At 37.8% G+C, this 16,830-nt stretch overlaps 1 protein-coding gene across 2 annotated transcripts in view; it reads right to left on the minus strand.

Annotated features, from left to right (window-relative positions):
- Positions 1 to 16,830, minus strand: part of LOC145687918 (metabotropic glutamate receptor 8-like) — a 1,213,247-nt gene that overhangs the window by 299,539 nt on the left and 896,878 nt on the right. For both annotated transcript variants that reach the window (XM_081761477.1, XM_081761476.1), the window contains exon 4: positions 9,468 to 9,637. In XM_081761477.1, coding sequence (XP_081617603.1) covers positions 9,468 to 9,637 — 170 coding nt within the window. The remainder of the gene's footprint in view (positions 1 to 9,467; positions 9,638 to 16,830) is intronic.

Genomic DNA, 16,830 nt, shown 5'->3' on the forward strand with positions numbered 1-16,830 from the left:
TATTTTTTATTTTTTTCTTTTAAAATCACATATTTTCCTCTCTCCTGTAAACGTATGAAAATGGAGTTACGTTCGTGTGGTTCTCATGCAACGAAATGGTTAACTTAAATGTGATTTAAGTTTAGAACTTGCACCGAATTTTTCACTGTATTATATATCTAACTGATTTCAAAATTCTGTGATAGTTTCTTAAGTTACTCTAAGCTTACTTAGAATTTCAACTTGTACGCCTGGATGTTAGTGTTTACTAATGCAATGTTGCTTACTAATTTTAGAGACGTAAACAATTCATTAGATTATATTAGTCAAGGGAAAAGATGCTTTCGGCGTTTTCAGGGTGACTAGTAGAACACTGACATTCTTATTGAATTCCATCGCTTTACTTCTCAGTAAGCAAATATAGCAGAGTCCATATATGCACCTTTATGTTCATGAAGCATTAACTACTGCATTGCATTGTAAACACACTGAAACTAAATTTACTGGAATATTGCTTTGTTTTAGGAGTTAGTTTCTTATGCTCTTCATCTCCGTGTATGTGCAGTCGTATTCAGAAGCTTTCCTTCAGAATATCAACCTACCTATTCATATTCGGGGCTTGAACAAACAAAGCAATGCATTTTGATCCCTTTGAGGTATTTTGTTTAAAAACTTCCAGCCACCCCATATATAGGATGTCCCACATAAAACCGGTACGTCTCTGCCTGTACAGACTATGTCTATCTGTACGTCTTTAAATGTCTCTCTGCATTTCACACAAAAGACTGCATTTTACATATTTCAGTGTAGGAGTACCGTGGCTTAGTTGAAGAGAGCTTACCTCTGGTGCCTGGGATCCCTGATTTGATTCATGTCAAGTAAGTTTGTGTCTGTTGGTCTTCTTGGGTACACTCGTTTCCTCCATTATTCTCATCCCACCAATTATTGCATCATCATTCAGTTGCCTTAACTATCCATTTCCCTTAGCCTAAATTACATAATTGTGGGATAAATATATATATAAAATATGTGCCTAAATATATATATATATATATATATATATATATATATATATATATATATATATATATATATTCAATGTAGTATCTCTATTAGCCTGGTAAGCAGTGGGATTGACACAGATATATTTATGAACGCTAGAATTGAATGAAAATGAGGCTTACCGGTTTCAAATAAGATACCCTCATTACATAGTATATGATAAGAGAACGATCTTGTTCGATAAGCTTCATTTAAAAAAAAATATTCAAATTTGATGCAATTTGCCGTGGTTTCCTTGAGGTTTGCCAAATCATTTCTACTGTTTGGAGTTAATATTGGTCAAGATTGAGGTAATGAATTTACCTCCAAATTAAATGGAAAACAAGAACAACAAAAATATTCAAAGAAATTTAGGAAACATAATGTTATAGTTATATAATAAGACTTACTTTTACTAATTAGGGTTAAATTATTCTGGATTAGATTAGGATTAAATTAGAGTTAAATAAAATAAAACTCGTTAGTCCCAGGTCGTTAAAACAAGTAGAATACTTGATAATATTTTTATGCAAAGTTTTCTTGTGAATATTGTTTGAAATTTCGTGTTTCCTTGTGAATAAGTGAGCTCACAGGTTCCTGGCATCATTTACAAACAAGCATACGCCATTTGCTATCACAGTGTCAATTTGTACTCAGTGTAGTGTAAGATTAACGTATTTAAGAAAATAACTGGCCCCCTGACTGCAAAAGACGCTCAGGAATCTGGGTTTGAACAAGAAGAGTGATTACAGCTTTGAATATTCATGTCCAGCTGTGTGAGTTAAATGTCAAAAATCGAATAAGTGACAGTAAAATGCGTAATTGGTCAGATAGTTCAAGGATGATAGGGAACACGTTCATGACGTAATACTGAATATCTGGTCAAATAGTTTAGCTTGAAGGAATTCGATCATCCACCATGTAGTCTGTGTGTTGGTTCTAGAGACTACCACTAGAAACTAGAAGAAAAAAGGATCGAGAAAAAATTTAACATTGGAGTGAACACAGTTAAAGGTATCGTGGCCAAAACAACACAAATATGGATCATGCAGAAGCATTCACCAACAAAAAGGGCCCGTTCGAATTTATTAACGATTGAGTCCCTTGGGATGATTCCTGGTTTTCTCAACTGACTGGTTAGGGGAATCCACCACCGTAACGTGAGACGGTCCAAAAAATAAATTTGGTGCAGTCACCTCTCTCAGCTACGTCATTTGTCACCACCTTATTCTTCGGATGCTCATAAGGATCGGGTTCACAACTTCGTCCCGCGTTACATTGCTGAACGTAATACAAACTTACTCAAACTGTACGAGAGACACTTGGAGAAGAATGATTCAAAGAAAGACGGTTATCACATTAGAATCCATTGTGACCCATTCATCATTTGTACCGAGCTCCAAGAAACAGATCCATCCATATGAGAGACAGTCGACCCAGACCCTCCGGTTTTATAATGACGTGGCATAGGAAATGGAAATCCGTAAATTTCAGAATATTTCTGTAGAAAGCCCTGATACCAGACCAATACATTTCAGCACATCTAGAACCTTGAAACAACGTCTTCAACATCGCCCTTACTAGGCTATGGAAAACCTATAGGGAAGAATGGAATGAATCCCTATGTATATACTTCAACGTAATTTGTTGCTGTGGAAATTGCGATATCATAAAATGGGTGCTGGTGGTCCGACAGAATACAACGGGTCGTGGAAGCACGGCTTTCCATTGGGTAAGTATATGTTGTCAGTGGGATGTTAGGTGTAGTCTACAGTGCGTTAACTGAAGCAGAACATAGGCGTGTACTGAAGCGGAAAAACTGTGGTGAAGGAAAACGAGACACCTTTCAGAGTTTCAATGAGACTTTCCAAGCAAAAACAAATGGCCTACAGAACAAATGGCGAAAGAACATCGGTACATTAATAGTGAACGAAAGAAATGCCTTAGTTACAAGGATTGTCATGCATTGAGGCACCAAGGACTATAAAGCGAATGAAGCAAGCGTAATTCCGGAACTCACCTGAAACTGCCTATAGTGACAAAGTCAAATGTAGGTTGCATCGCGGTCGAGTTGTAATTTCCAAACCATTGATTGCTGCCAGCAAATTTAGAGCAAAGCGGGTAAATAGTGCCAATGACATATAAAGTAAACCGTTGACAATCGGAATATTTTGATATTTTCCGAGCACTTCTCTTTCACCTTATTTCCAACAACAGGTTGTGTTTCTGTACGGTTGATGCTCAGGTAAGGTTAAGCTTGAAACTTTCTCCATCTTATATCGAAGTACTGCGAGAATTATTGTTGCACGGTTTCATGAATGTCAGGATATATTAAATTACTTACCCTGGCTCACCCAGAGATTAACACTATTAAACACATGTGTTCAGTTTTAGAGCTCATAAACTAAAGCAGATATGCTTCTCCATCCCGATAACGAAACTAAATACTGCAGTGCATGATGGATGGTAGATTATTCCTCTGGAAACAATCCATGGCTCATGTCTCCATCCCATAACAAATCAGAATTGTTCTTAGGGGTCCCCTGTCCCCACGCTATGCTAATGAAGTAAGTCACATTTTCCTAAGGTGTTTACATTCTTTTCCTAATCATTTATATACACTGACCAGCCAAAACATTATCACATCCTTCTACTTTTTGAACTGGCTTTCAAAGTCTTAACTGGAAGACAAATCGGAAAATGACCATAAGACTTAGGCATAGATGGGAAAGCAATATTTAGATGGATCTCACAGAAATAGAAATACAAAGTAGACATTGGATCCAGTTGGCTCAAGATAGAAGTCAGTGAACTCAGTCAGTGAAGTCAGCTTTTGTGAACGCGGCAGTGAACCTTTTTGTTCCCTAGACCATAGAGAAAAGAAGAGAAAACTACTTTTTGATCGAAGTCGTTGGATTGATGTACGAGGGATAGAACACAGCATAACTGCTTGCCAGACGGTTACAGAGATCCTACTCAATCAGGCAGTGTGATGCTTCTGCGAGGAATGGAGTAGACCTGTGATACCAGAATTTTATAGTCTCCAGACTGTGGTGGCCAGACGGTTGGGATGAGAATCTTAGAAACACCGCGATTTGTCAGGTGTGCTCGGGATCTGTCGTAGCTTTCATCCTAAGGCAAGAAAAGCACGGTGAAACAAGGACAAAACCACAAGAATTGCGACGGTTATACCTCACTAAAATGTCAGACCCGTCGTAGAATGTCGATGGAGGTACAACAGGATAGGGCATAAACTGTGGCACGATTAACAGTAGACTTTAAAACACAATGCTAGTGAACAAGACAAAAGTGTATCTGAGCACACGGTTCACCGTATATTGCTAGATATGGGTCTCTGCAGCTGACATTCCACATAAGTACAAATATTTACCGTACGTTATAATTAATAATGACTGGAATGTGTACGTGCCCGACGTCATTGAACCTCAAATAAATCGCTAACGTTGTATGGCCCGATGAATCATGATACTGCCTGAGTTACATCGATAGCTCGGTCAGAATCCGTCCTCTTTTAGGAAGACAATTACTCGAGACATGCAGAGTAGCATGACAACAGTCTAGTGGTGGCCCCATTATGGTTTGGGAAGCAATAACATAGTCATCCATGGGTCTAGTATAGCGTGTGGAAGGTACCATGGCCGCTAAGTTATTAAAGATCATGTACATTCATTCATATCGGCTACATTTCCAGATTCGAATGGTTTCAGCAGAACAACACTCCTTGTCACAAGGCCAACGTTGAGCTAAAGCGGCTTGGGGAGCACAGTGGTGAATTTCAATTGATGCTATGGCTTCCGAACTCATCCGATCTCAACCAAATTGAACACTTTTGAGATATCATTTAATGTGAGATTTAGGCTAATCGACCACCTCTGCGGAATGTACAGGAATTAAGTGATTTGTATATGCAGATGTGGTGCACCTTGACTTCAGCTACCTACCAAGGTATCCTTGCTTCCGTGCCAAACACCATTGCTGCTTTCCTGTGAGCCAACTATGGATATATTAGATGTTTGGCAGGTGACCATAATGTTTTGCTTGATCAGTGTATAACTCACAATACATTCACCTTCAAAATATTCATATTTTATGAAACAATTTATTTTCTGTGTTTAAGGCCTAAAAAACTGATCCCTTTGTTTCTCGTTGAAATTGACCAGAGACAAGAAAATAAATTCATCTTATATATATATATATATATATATATATATATATATATATATATAGAGAGAGAGAGAGAGAGAGAGAGAGAGATAGAGAGAGAGAGAGAGATGAAAGATAGCTCTCCTAACATGGCGAGCAGTGCATTTTGCATTTGTTTTAGTTGAAGATTGAAATAGTTTAACCTCACTTTTAAGTGCTTTTCAACACTTAATCCCAACATTAAACATAATTTCTTAACAACTCAATAGCTGGAAATATTATTTATTCAACAGTGCAAAATTTGGCTTTTGACTTATTCATATACTTGTATTTCAAATAATAATACTGAATATTGAGTTACACCAATATATGTATACTGAAGATACTATATTGATCTTTACGTGACGGAGGATACATTACTGCTAGTATATGTTTTGTGGAAAGAAAACAAAATTTAGACATTTACCAAGGCATTTTTTTTAAATTATCATAATTATGTTGCTAGAGTAAAAGTTTGAAACAGACTCAGTTAAATAATGAAATACATTTAATAGCAATATGTATAATAACTTGCTGCACTATAGTAAGTGTTGTAACAGCATTTCAGCGTATTGATTTGGACGTGTACTCCCACGTTAACAACTTAGCAACAAGCCGCAACTTGGGTGTTTTTATGCAACCTGAGCGCCAGCGCTTTGACGTCAGCGAGAGAAATAAGCATAAGGCTTCTCTTAAGCAAACATTTTTCTCCATCAGTCAACCAGAAGAGGATGTGAGCAAAAGCTTTCTCCCAAATTTTGCCCCAAAGAAAACCTACCTTGAAAGACAAATGGTAATTCAATTGTCTTGTATTAGATCATTCATAGCTTTATATGCTTGCGAAAATAAATAGTCGTGCGACAGATTAGTCACTGTAGATGACGGAGTAGTATTTCGGGACATTTTGCTCAAATAAAATGTGGAATGATAGAACTATTGACGTTCAAATGCAGCGACACAATTATCTAATTTACCATTATCTAATCTACCAGTTAGAAAATATAAATCATGTATTTCTGGTTTGTTCAGTACCAATATGCTAATGTTGTAGTACAAGTTAAAAATTTTATAAACTGAAGAAAACTGCTTAAAGAGGGATACTACTAAAAATGATACAAAAGCTAAACATTTTTCTTTTGTCCGTTTTTCGTAAGTAAAAAGAGATAACGAAATGTAATTTAGAACAATAATGTTATTGTTATTCTACACTGTAATGTTATTCTACACTCGAAAATACGAATCGGAAGAATTTTCAGTGTTGTCATCCATAGAAATTACAGTGTGGCCAGAATATGTATTACCTAAAAAAAAATATAGGTTAAGGTAGCGACTAGAAAAATAAATTCAACGAGAATTAATAACGTATCATGTTGTCTTTATAAAAATCGGCGAGGGGTACCATAAAGGGGAGATTGTTTTTCGGTTATATTTTCAATATCTCGTACCGTTTGCAAAATTGAGCCTACTTCCGGTTGGAGTTTCTAATTCCTGTATGATGAGTGTTTTCTTTATTCTTGCATGCAATATGTAATAAACAAATATATTACATACGATTAATTGTAATGTCAGCGGTATATGATGTTCATTGGGCAAAACACTCCAAACAATAAAGATTCATTTTATTCTGGAGAAATTGTTATCCTTCGTTTTCCTGATTATGAACAAAAGGCCTGATAGATATAGAACCCCTGTATACAAGCACGCTCTATTGGAATGTGTAACACATAGAATATGTTTATTCATTTTTTTTTTCTTTTTACATTTCAACACTTCCAGTGTACCTCTAAAAATGTAATAAAAAATAACGGCCACATATTGAATTAGAACTGGAATATACACAAAAATTGGAATCGACCAGCGAAAATGGCACGTTTCTAGCAATTGTGGTTTTCGAAATCTCTTTGTCGAAAGGATTTGAGGCAAACAAATAAACTTTTCTTTAGAAGCAAGCATACAAACCTAGCATTTTAATATATAGATAGTAATTACGTAGTTCTTGCGTATGTGCTACTTTTAACCCTAATCCCTAATCTATCTCTTCACTTCTGCTCCTTTATTCTCAGTGTTCCATGTGGCTATCTTTCTGAATCAAAGAGGAAACCTGACCACCCTACTCCTGCTTTACAGTTTTAATGGTCCCACCTAGCTACTCTAGGTCAGTAAGCTAGAATGAGCCTTCCGGTAGCATAAGATAAATTAATATTTTGTTACCCAGTTCATTTATCCATTAAACTTTTCTATCCGTGGGATTTCTCGGAGTACTCGCGTTTTCTCCCACGTTTCTATTCCACTAATTCTTCCATCGTTGTTCACTTAGTTTAATCTTCCATCTCCCTTAGACTAAAAGGTAACTGTGTGACGTTAACCTGAAATGGAATGGAACGGAATCTTTAAGTTTTACGTCCCACGGTTATGCCGGTTAGGCTAAAGGAGACGGTGATGATGAGAGATGAGTGAAATGGTGGAAGGAAGAAAGTGGAAGGAAACGAGAAAACCCACGAGCACGGTGTTTGTCCACTACAAAGTCCACAAGGCGCGAGCTGGGATCGAACCAGGGACCTCAAACTTCGGAGGTGAACGCTCTACCACTGAGCCACCGCACCCGCAGTTAACTTGAAAGATTTTATTTAATTTCATATTAGGAAAAAAATTGGAGCAGCCTATTATTTTGGATGTCTTGATTTTAATAATTAATTTGCTGTATTATGTTACACATTTACAGTGTAGAGACATTGACACTATTAGATTGGATATTACTTGACTAAAAGAGTACAGCACTGGGTTCGTTCGTAATGTAATTGTGGTCATTAGCCAATATAGACTTACCGAATTAGTATCGAACATATGGACAGGCTGCAACATCAATGAATTATGTACTCCTTTTTTTCTTTCTTAAAACGAAGATTGCGTATATCTACTGCAAATTTTAGTGTAAGCACTAAGTATTATAAACAAATTAAATAACTTCCTGCAGCACTTATAGTAGTTCAACATTAGTAACTAATCATGTAAACATACTGAAAATCTCCCTTACTACGTATTGTTGTACAACGCCGGTGGAACTTAATATCTTCCATATCCTTCTTTCATGTGTACTCATATATTTTAACTATAAAATTACCATTTTTAGGTTAGTAGCTCGTAAATCTATGACCGAAATACAAAAACTATATTTTTTTGTACGAATGGAAGCTATTGAAATGTGGGCGTGGAAAATAATGGAGAGAATTAGCTGGGTCGAGAGGAATATGAATGAAAGGGTGGAGGAGAAAAGAGCAATTTTAGATATTATTGAGAACAGGAAGAGAAACTGGTTGGCACATTGGCTAAGAAGGAATTCTATCATAAGTGACGTGCTAAAGGATATGGTGGCAGGAAAGAGAGGGATAGGGTGAAGAAGACTACAATTAGCCTAATGGACGATATGGAAACAGAGAAGTCGCACGTAAAAGCGAAAAGTTAACTGAAATCCGTGAAGGATAAAGGAGTCTCAGTTGCGCCAAGTGCCCTGCCAATAATGGCAGAATACCTATGATGATAATGATGATGATACCACCAAACTTTGATTTCTTCTTTGTAACAGTTATTCTAATAAGGACTTTTGCATGCCACAGTCATAATATTGACAAAAATTGCAAATTACGGATTAAATATAGTAATGCGCAGTTTCCCTGTAACTACTCAAAAATTTTAAACAAAATTTGGATATTTTTAAATGTAATGCATACATTTCTTTTACATTTTTGCTTCATATACTGATCTGTTATTTTAAGTTAACAATGTCCGCATACTATGTGAAGTGCACTTCTCTAACAAAAGAAAATTGTCAATTATGTTTATGTTAATAACTGAATATATAAGTGGCCTCCAGTATCAGAAAACTTTAACAAGGTATTTAAAATTAAACTTTTTTTTTTTTACAAGTATATTAATACAATTTGTATTTACGAATTAATAGACAATGATGGTCTTTATAATATTACGGTATTGTATTGAACTAAATCACCTTTAATATTCCCATGGTTGTTATGCGGTTAGCGTACCCGCCTTGGGAGCGGGAATCCTAGGTTCAATTCCCTGTGGGAGCCCATTTGATCCGGATCAAGCATTAAAACTGTAGGGCCACGTCTTACATAACTTTAGTATTGAAAGGGGAACCAGTTTTGAAACCAAGCAACTAACTACCTAAAGTTACCTTAAAGCTTCAAAAATCAATTTAAATCAATGATAATACTTGTACTTACCTTGTATTATCTTCATCAACAAACATGATCACCCCTCTAGCATTAGGTTTTTGCCCAAGTTTCTCAACTATTCTGTCAAAATCTTCAGTTTTGGCATTTCTCAAGATTTTCTCAGATGCAGCAATGCAAATGCCAGCAGTCGAAGAAAGTTCAATGAATGAAGCTATACCCTGAAATAAAATAGAACAAAACGAATAATTAATTTGACATTAAGTAAGCGGTACCGAAAAGGAGAATTCTTAAATGGTTCAGCAACCAGACTGACATTTTAATAGCCTGACATAGCAATAATTACGGAAGAGGTTGTAATATACGTACAATGTTGTAGAAGTTTAACATTTAATATAGCTTTCTACAATGAAAATGTGAGGTGTGTTCAAAAAGTATCGAACTTTTGGTTGGCAAAAATACATTTCACTCCCTCCATTGTTGGAAACAATTCTGGAGTGCTTTTGGAATGGTGAGCAACCGTGTCGTCCAATTCCGTATGATGTCTTCTCTTGGTTCAAATCGGGTCCTTTCAGTGGCATTTTTAGCTTGGGAAATGACCAAAAGTCACACGGAACCATGTCGGGAGAGCAGGGAGTCGTACGACACACAATAATGCTGTGTTTGATTACGAAAGCCTGAATCAAATTGCATGGACATCTTCTCATGCCCAAATTCTCGTTCAAAATTGAATGTATCGACCTGATTGAATAGTTTCTTTTTGGGCATCGCCAAAGCTTTTGGCAAAATTTGAAGCAATATCGCCGCTGAAGTTTTTTCTGTAATTTTATATTAAAAAAATATATAAAAGAAAAGAAATCGGACGACCGCTCACTACACATCTTCACCCTACTGCCAGTGACTTACACTTTCTCCCGAGCGGATAAAATCACGACTGCGCATGAGCGTCCCCTCTACATTTACACAGAAGAAAGTATCCCACACTTCATTGCTTTAGGCGGGAAAAAAATAAGGTTCGATACTTTACGAACTCACCTCGTATGTCTTTTAAAATGTACTGATGTTTTAAACTGAATAATTGTGTTAGGGAATATTGAACGTATTATATGATAGCTGGAACAAATTGCTGAAAAGTGAACTTTGGCTTAATTCTTGACACCTGTAGTGAAAAACCTTTTTTCGCATTCATTTTTATTTCAAGCAGTTAATTAATATATATATATATATATATATATATATATATATATATATATATATATATATATATATATATATATATATGTAGCGTTTTGTTAGCACGTACAAGACTTTTGTGTAAACTTCATACTATTTATTTTTCCTCCATCAGTATCAACATTGAATAATCGAAAGGTAATGTTGAAATTTAATTAATGATTTATCACTGCAATACTTCTTCACAAAATGTAATGGCAAAATGGACTACATAGCTGGCGTGACGGTAGGTGTTGACTATTGGTTTTTCGTCTCTCGGCCATTAAGTACAACATGGTGTTCCCTTCAACAAACATGGAGCTTAGTGAGTAGGGAGTTGTATTTAGCTGATAAAGCAGAGAAAACGGTTCTGTTGCTCGCGTAGGTTGTAATAGAGCTAGAATTTCGATTCATTGTAGTGCCAATGTAGGAGAGTTCATTACATTTTACAGCCTTGTTAAGACGAGTATTTGTTTTTGACTGTTATTTCCAAAGTGTTCTAGAGATGACCGTTGAATCTTGTAAATAATTCCTAGCATTTATGATAGGACAGAGTGTGTACATTATTACAGGTTGTCGTGCCTATTTCTCTGTTTCATTACTTGTGCTATACAAAACATGTCTGACGCGTCGTGTATTACCAGTGTCACTTTATTGTTTTAATAAATAAAATGAGTGGATTGGCGCCAGAATCGTTAAATTATTCTGGCTGGACGCTGCATTGTAAGGGTAATTATAACCTCATAACTTCTGTCGTGTTCCTCACGGTTTCCATGATTAGGAAGCATGTTAGCTAAAGAGAACTTGAAACTCGGTAGTAGTTTGTATAAGTGTAGCTCAAATTCTATTTAATGATGAACATTAAATTAAAAAAAAATGAAATGAAATCTTTGAGTTTTACTTCCCACTTTTATGACGGTTAGGCTAAAGGAGACTCCGAGCACCAGAGGTGAACGCTCAACCACTGAGCCACCGCGGCTGAACATTAAATGATGGGGGCACGGTGGTTCAGTGGTAGAGCGCTTACCTCTGGCGGGTAGGGTCCCTGGTTCAATCCCCAGCCAAGTAAGATTGTGATGGACAACATTATATCCGTGAGTTTTCTCGGAGTACTTCCGTTTTCTCCCACTTTCTCATTCCACCAAGTATTCCATTACCATTCATATGCTTTATCACCTCCCTTAGCTTAAAGGACATAATCGCAGGACGTTAAGCTGAAATATTTCATTTGGTAGCACATAAAGAATATGAATCTGAACAAAAACTCCAGAGGTGCAAAGAGTGCAGCCAAGTTCGTCAATCTCAAAAAGTGTAGAGAAGAGGATGAATGAGCCAAGTTTCTTGGCCACTGCACCTGAAACGAACACTGGAACTTGGCGCGAGGTGTCTAACATATTCGAATACACCAAGCTGTCTGTTCCTAGTTTCACAGCCGAGACATGTCAGCCTTAAGGATGGTGGTGGCCCTCAAATCCACCACGCTCACAAACATCATCCCTAAGGCTCGTCAATATAATTTTCCTTGACACCTCGTGGACGATTATAAGTTTTCCTTGTCTGGGTTTCGAACCACCAATCTTACTGCAGTATACTGTATATGTGCCTTAGCGAAGTTGGTATTCATAAGGTTGGTAGTGGTCCCAACCCACCACTATCCCTAAGGCTCCTTAACATCATTTTCCCTTACACCTCGCGGCAAATTCCATTGTTCGTTTCAGATGCAGTGGCCAAGGAACTTGGCTCATCCATCCTCATCTCAACACTTTTTGAGGTTGACGAACTTGGCTGCACTTTTTTTTGCACCTTTGTTGTTTTTCTTTAGATTTCACTTATTTTTGTAGTTCACCATATCAATATCGTATATTGGGATTCTCAATTGTAGCATATTGTTGGATTTAAATTTAGAATTGTACACTTTTAAAGGAGCCATATGCAACATTAATTCCCAAGGACATTCCCACCGAGAATCGAACCCAGAACCCTGTACAACAAAGGCTCCCATGCTAGCCACTAGACCAGCGGACTAGAGCTTGGTGTAAGGAGCGTAAACATTGGACGAAAACGTTGTGTGGAGTGACGAATCACGGTACACAATGTGGCGATCCGATTGCAGGGTGTGGGTATGGCGAATGTCCGGTGAACATCTGTCAGCGTGTGTAGTGCCAACACTAAAATTCGGAAGTGGTGGTGTTATTATCTGGTCGTGTTTTTCTTGAAGGGGGCTTGCACCCCTTGTTGTTTTGCTTGGCACTCTCACAGCGCAGGCCTACATTGATGTTTTCAGCACCTTCTTGCCTCCCACTGTTGAAGAGCAATTCGGGGATGGCGATTGCATCTTTCAACACGATCGAGCACCTGTTCATACTGCACGGTCTGTGGCGGAGTGGCTACATGACCATAACACCCCTGTAATGGACTGGCCTGCACAGAGTCCTAACTTGAATCCTATAGAACACCTTTGGGATGTTTTGGAACGCCGACTTCGTGCCAGGCCTCACCGACCTACATCGATACTTCTCCTCAGTTCAGCACTCCGTGAAGAATGGGTTGCCATTCCCCAAGAAACCTTCCAGCACCTGATTGAAAATATGTCTGCGAGAGTGGAAGCTGTCATCAAGGCTCAGGGTGGGCCAACACCATATTGAATTCCAGCAGTACCGGTGGAGGGCGACACGAAATTGTAAATCATTTTTAGCCAGGTGTCCGGATACTTTCGATCACATAGTATATATATATATATATATATATATATATATATATATATATATATATACGTAAGTAATTTACTGAAGACAGACAACCTGCAACGACTTGGTGTAACATGTAAACGGGAAAAGTATGTAGCACATGAATAATGTATGCTAAGTACTGATTTCTCTAGTAAACATAAGGATCCCATACATTTGTACAGTATACTGCTGTCCGAATAGCAGATTTTTCTCATTGATCTTAGCTTGTTTGTCTATTCACCTAGAACGACAGGGAAACAAACACAGAATCATCGAGGACAGTTTAAATTCTAAAGGATCATCCACCGGGAATCGAACCAGGGACGAAGTGCACCAAATGCGCACGTTATAGCCAATAGACCAGCGGGATAGGCACCCACTTGACCACTCGGACGATTGACAACATTATCACTATGCACATGATGTGTTGAGTAACGGAGTCGTTCCCGATTTCTGATTGTAATACATTTTTTTTTTCTCTGCCAGTGGAAAATTCCCCATAGCAAATTTCTCAAATTTCATACTCAAGCCGTTATAAGATACCTTTATGGAGAGTTTCACAGTTTTATCTCATTAAGAAATACCTAATGGCTATGGACAGTTTTTCGCCCATAAGAATCCCCATAGTACATTCATTACGTTTGGAACGTTTTCCATACTCAAGTCGTTACGAAAGGTAGGTACCATTATGCAGAGTTTCACATCCCTATCTCATTAGGAATTACCTAGTCAATGGTGAGTGAGCGAAAGAACCAATCTCTGTTTGGTTAAGGACAGATTTCTCCCATAAAAATTTTCCATAACACATTCCCCTCATTTCGGACATTTTCATACGCAAGTCATTATAAGGTACCTTTACGTAAAGTTCCACGTCTCTATCTCATTGGGAAATACCTAATCAATTTCATGAGTGAGTGAGTGAAACTATTTCTGCTTGGCTAAGGATAGTTTTTCGCCCAAAAAAAAATCCATAGCACACTCTTCACATTTCGGACATTTTCCATACTCAAATCATTATACGGTAATTTTATGCAGAGTTTCACGCCTCTATCTCATTGGGAAGTATCTAATCAATTTCATGAGTGAGAGAATGAACCGATTTCTGTTGGCTAAGGAAAGTTTTTTTTTGCCCATAAAAATTATCATAGCACATTTCTCACATTTTAGACTTTCGGACTTTCGAACGGTAGCAGCTATAATTGAAGTGGGAGACTGGGGTTCGATTCCTGGCGGGAGCTCACGTCGTTCGGATTACACGGTAACCAGTAGGTCCCGTCTCATATATAGACTCGCTGCTGAAAGGGACGTTAAAATCAAAATCAACTCAACTCAGTAGCAGCTATAATTTTGCTTATGGAATTTCTCTTAGATGTCATACTTAGCCCCATGCCGTAAGCGTCGGTGGACCACCGATAGGCAACTAGCGATATCTTGCCAAAAATTGGCGGCACCGCAGCGACGATCAGCGGTGGCCCCACTTCCGTTTTAAAAATTATACCACCAGCGGCAGAGACGCGACGGAACGCCAATAAACAATAAAATTACTCCTCCAAAATATGTTAAATCGTCTATATGCGTATTTTTTACATTAAGGTGAGTTCAAAAAAAAACATTTAAAAAAAAGGACATCGGGGTGGGCGCGAACAACCAACCTTTGGATTACAACTTGCTCGTTCTTCCGACTTGGGCACAGAGGTGATGATGAAAATGCCACTTGTAGAGGGATAAATCGTTGAGGTCTTTTTAATTTGGCTAATTTGGATGCTCCTGTAACCGTGTATATTCGACGATAACCGTTTGGGATCAGCTAAAAACCGCTTGCCATGTAATTTTGTTACAAAATGACGCGCGTCTATTTACTTTATTTCATGGATCTCCCATATTCACTTTCAAATGATCGACGACTGTTACCATCTAAATTCATACAATTATACGCATTTATCTCAAGATTTTTCACTTTATGATGTAGAAGCAGGGATTACCTGCTCACCCCTGGAGGTTACATTAGGAACAATTCGTCAGGGAAAAAAATAATATATAATAATAAGCGCAAGCACATTAGTGGCGATAGTTCGTGTTGGTCCCTTCATGATTATCCGCGACGAATCGAAGGAGTGCGAGCCAAAATGAAGTCCTCGCTGCTACGCGGTGGTACCTTTAACACCCTGACCCTGGATATCTCTTTCGATTCAACGAAACCCTGTCGCCAGTGGCACATTAGCGGCAATCCTTCGACGTGTCGCTATAGTGACGATCGACATTTACCGGCAATTGGGCCACTAGGTGTTGGCGACGATTACGGCACGGGGAGGCCAATTTTCATCAAGGCTTGAACAATTTACCTATGCGTGTCCTGTGCACACTCTCCCATGTGTAAGATCCTGGAGAATCTACGTTGTATACGATGTAAAGAAATCCTTGCATTATACACAGGTTGGACAAAACATTATGGCAACGCTATTCTTAGCCCAGAGGGATCTGTTTCAGCATTATATGAGTTCCGTAGCTGATAAGGGAATATAGGGCGATAAAATGTGAGGAGTGATAACGACTGTGAGATATTCAGTCAAAAGAAGCAGTGCCGAAGAAAAATAAAATTAAAACTTTTTTTAACACAGGAGGAGAGATTTAAAACAGAGAAAGGTGGAGGAAGAGCCATAACATGATTCGGAAAGATGAACAATGTGCGTGAATCAAGATTTGAGGTGGTACGTAATTGCAGTACATAACAATGTTTTCAGGAACTTAGTGATATATTTTTTTTGGGGGGGGGTCAAAATGAAGGAATTACTTAACCGAAAGCTCTACGGCACAAGAGAGGCCATCATCCGTGCCACAAGGTGTCCTTGCGGATCATGAACAAAGATTGACGTGCTGACAGTGTATGGCATTTTCCAGGTGTATGACAGAAAAGGTGATTACATTGAAGAAACGTAGCAGGTGTTCTTCAACCCCTGTAAAGTCAGATACCAGATCTTGTATTTTAGACATCGATAAGTATATGGGCAGGTGCAGAGGAAGAATAAGAATGCTAAAATATGTTAAACTACCGACCGTACACGTATATTGAAATGGAAACAAGGAAACTTGAAAACGAAAACAAAATCAGAGGGAATAACAGTACTGTAAAGGGTTGAACAAAATTTTAGGGCTATACAATAGTGTGTTAACTTACATTGCATAAGCAATAATCAAATCCGGGAACTAGTACACTGTTAAATATCTAAGACAATAAAATCATTACATATTTCATGTAATTGACCAGGAACCATTGAATAAAGCAACTTCTCTTTGCACAGTATCTTTTGAACTCATAAGCATAATGTTGACTTATTTCACATCAAACATTCAGATCTGGTGGTAAATCAAACCATCTTTGTCATTTGTGTACGTGTCCTTACACTTGATCAATTCATCAAACACTTCCCAATCAAATATATTCCAATTATCTTCATCTTCATTTGCTAACAGAA

Source organism: Thermobia domestica, chromosome 6 (genome assembly GCF_964235325.1).
Source record: "Thermobia domestica chromosome 6, izTheDome1.hap1.1, whole genome shotgun sequence".
NCBI lineage: Eukaryota > Metazoa > Arthropoda > Insecta > Zygentoma > Lepismatidae > Thermobia > Thermobia domestica.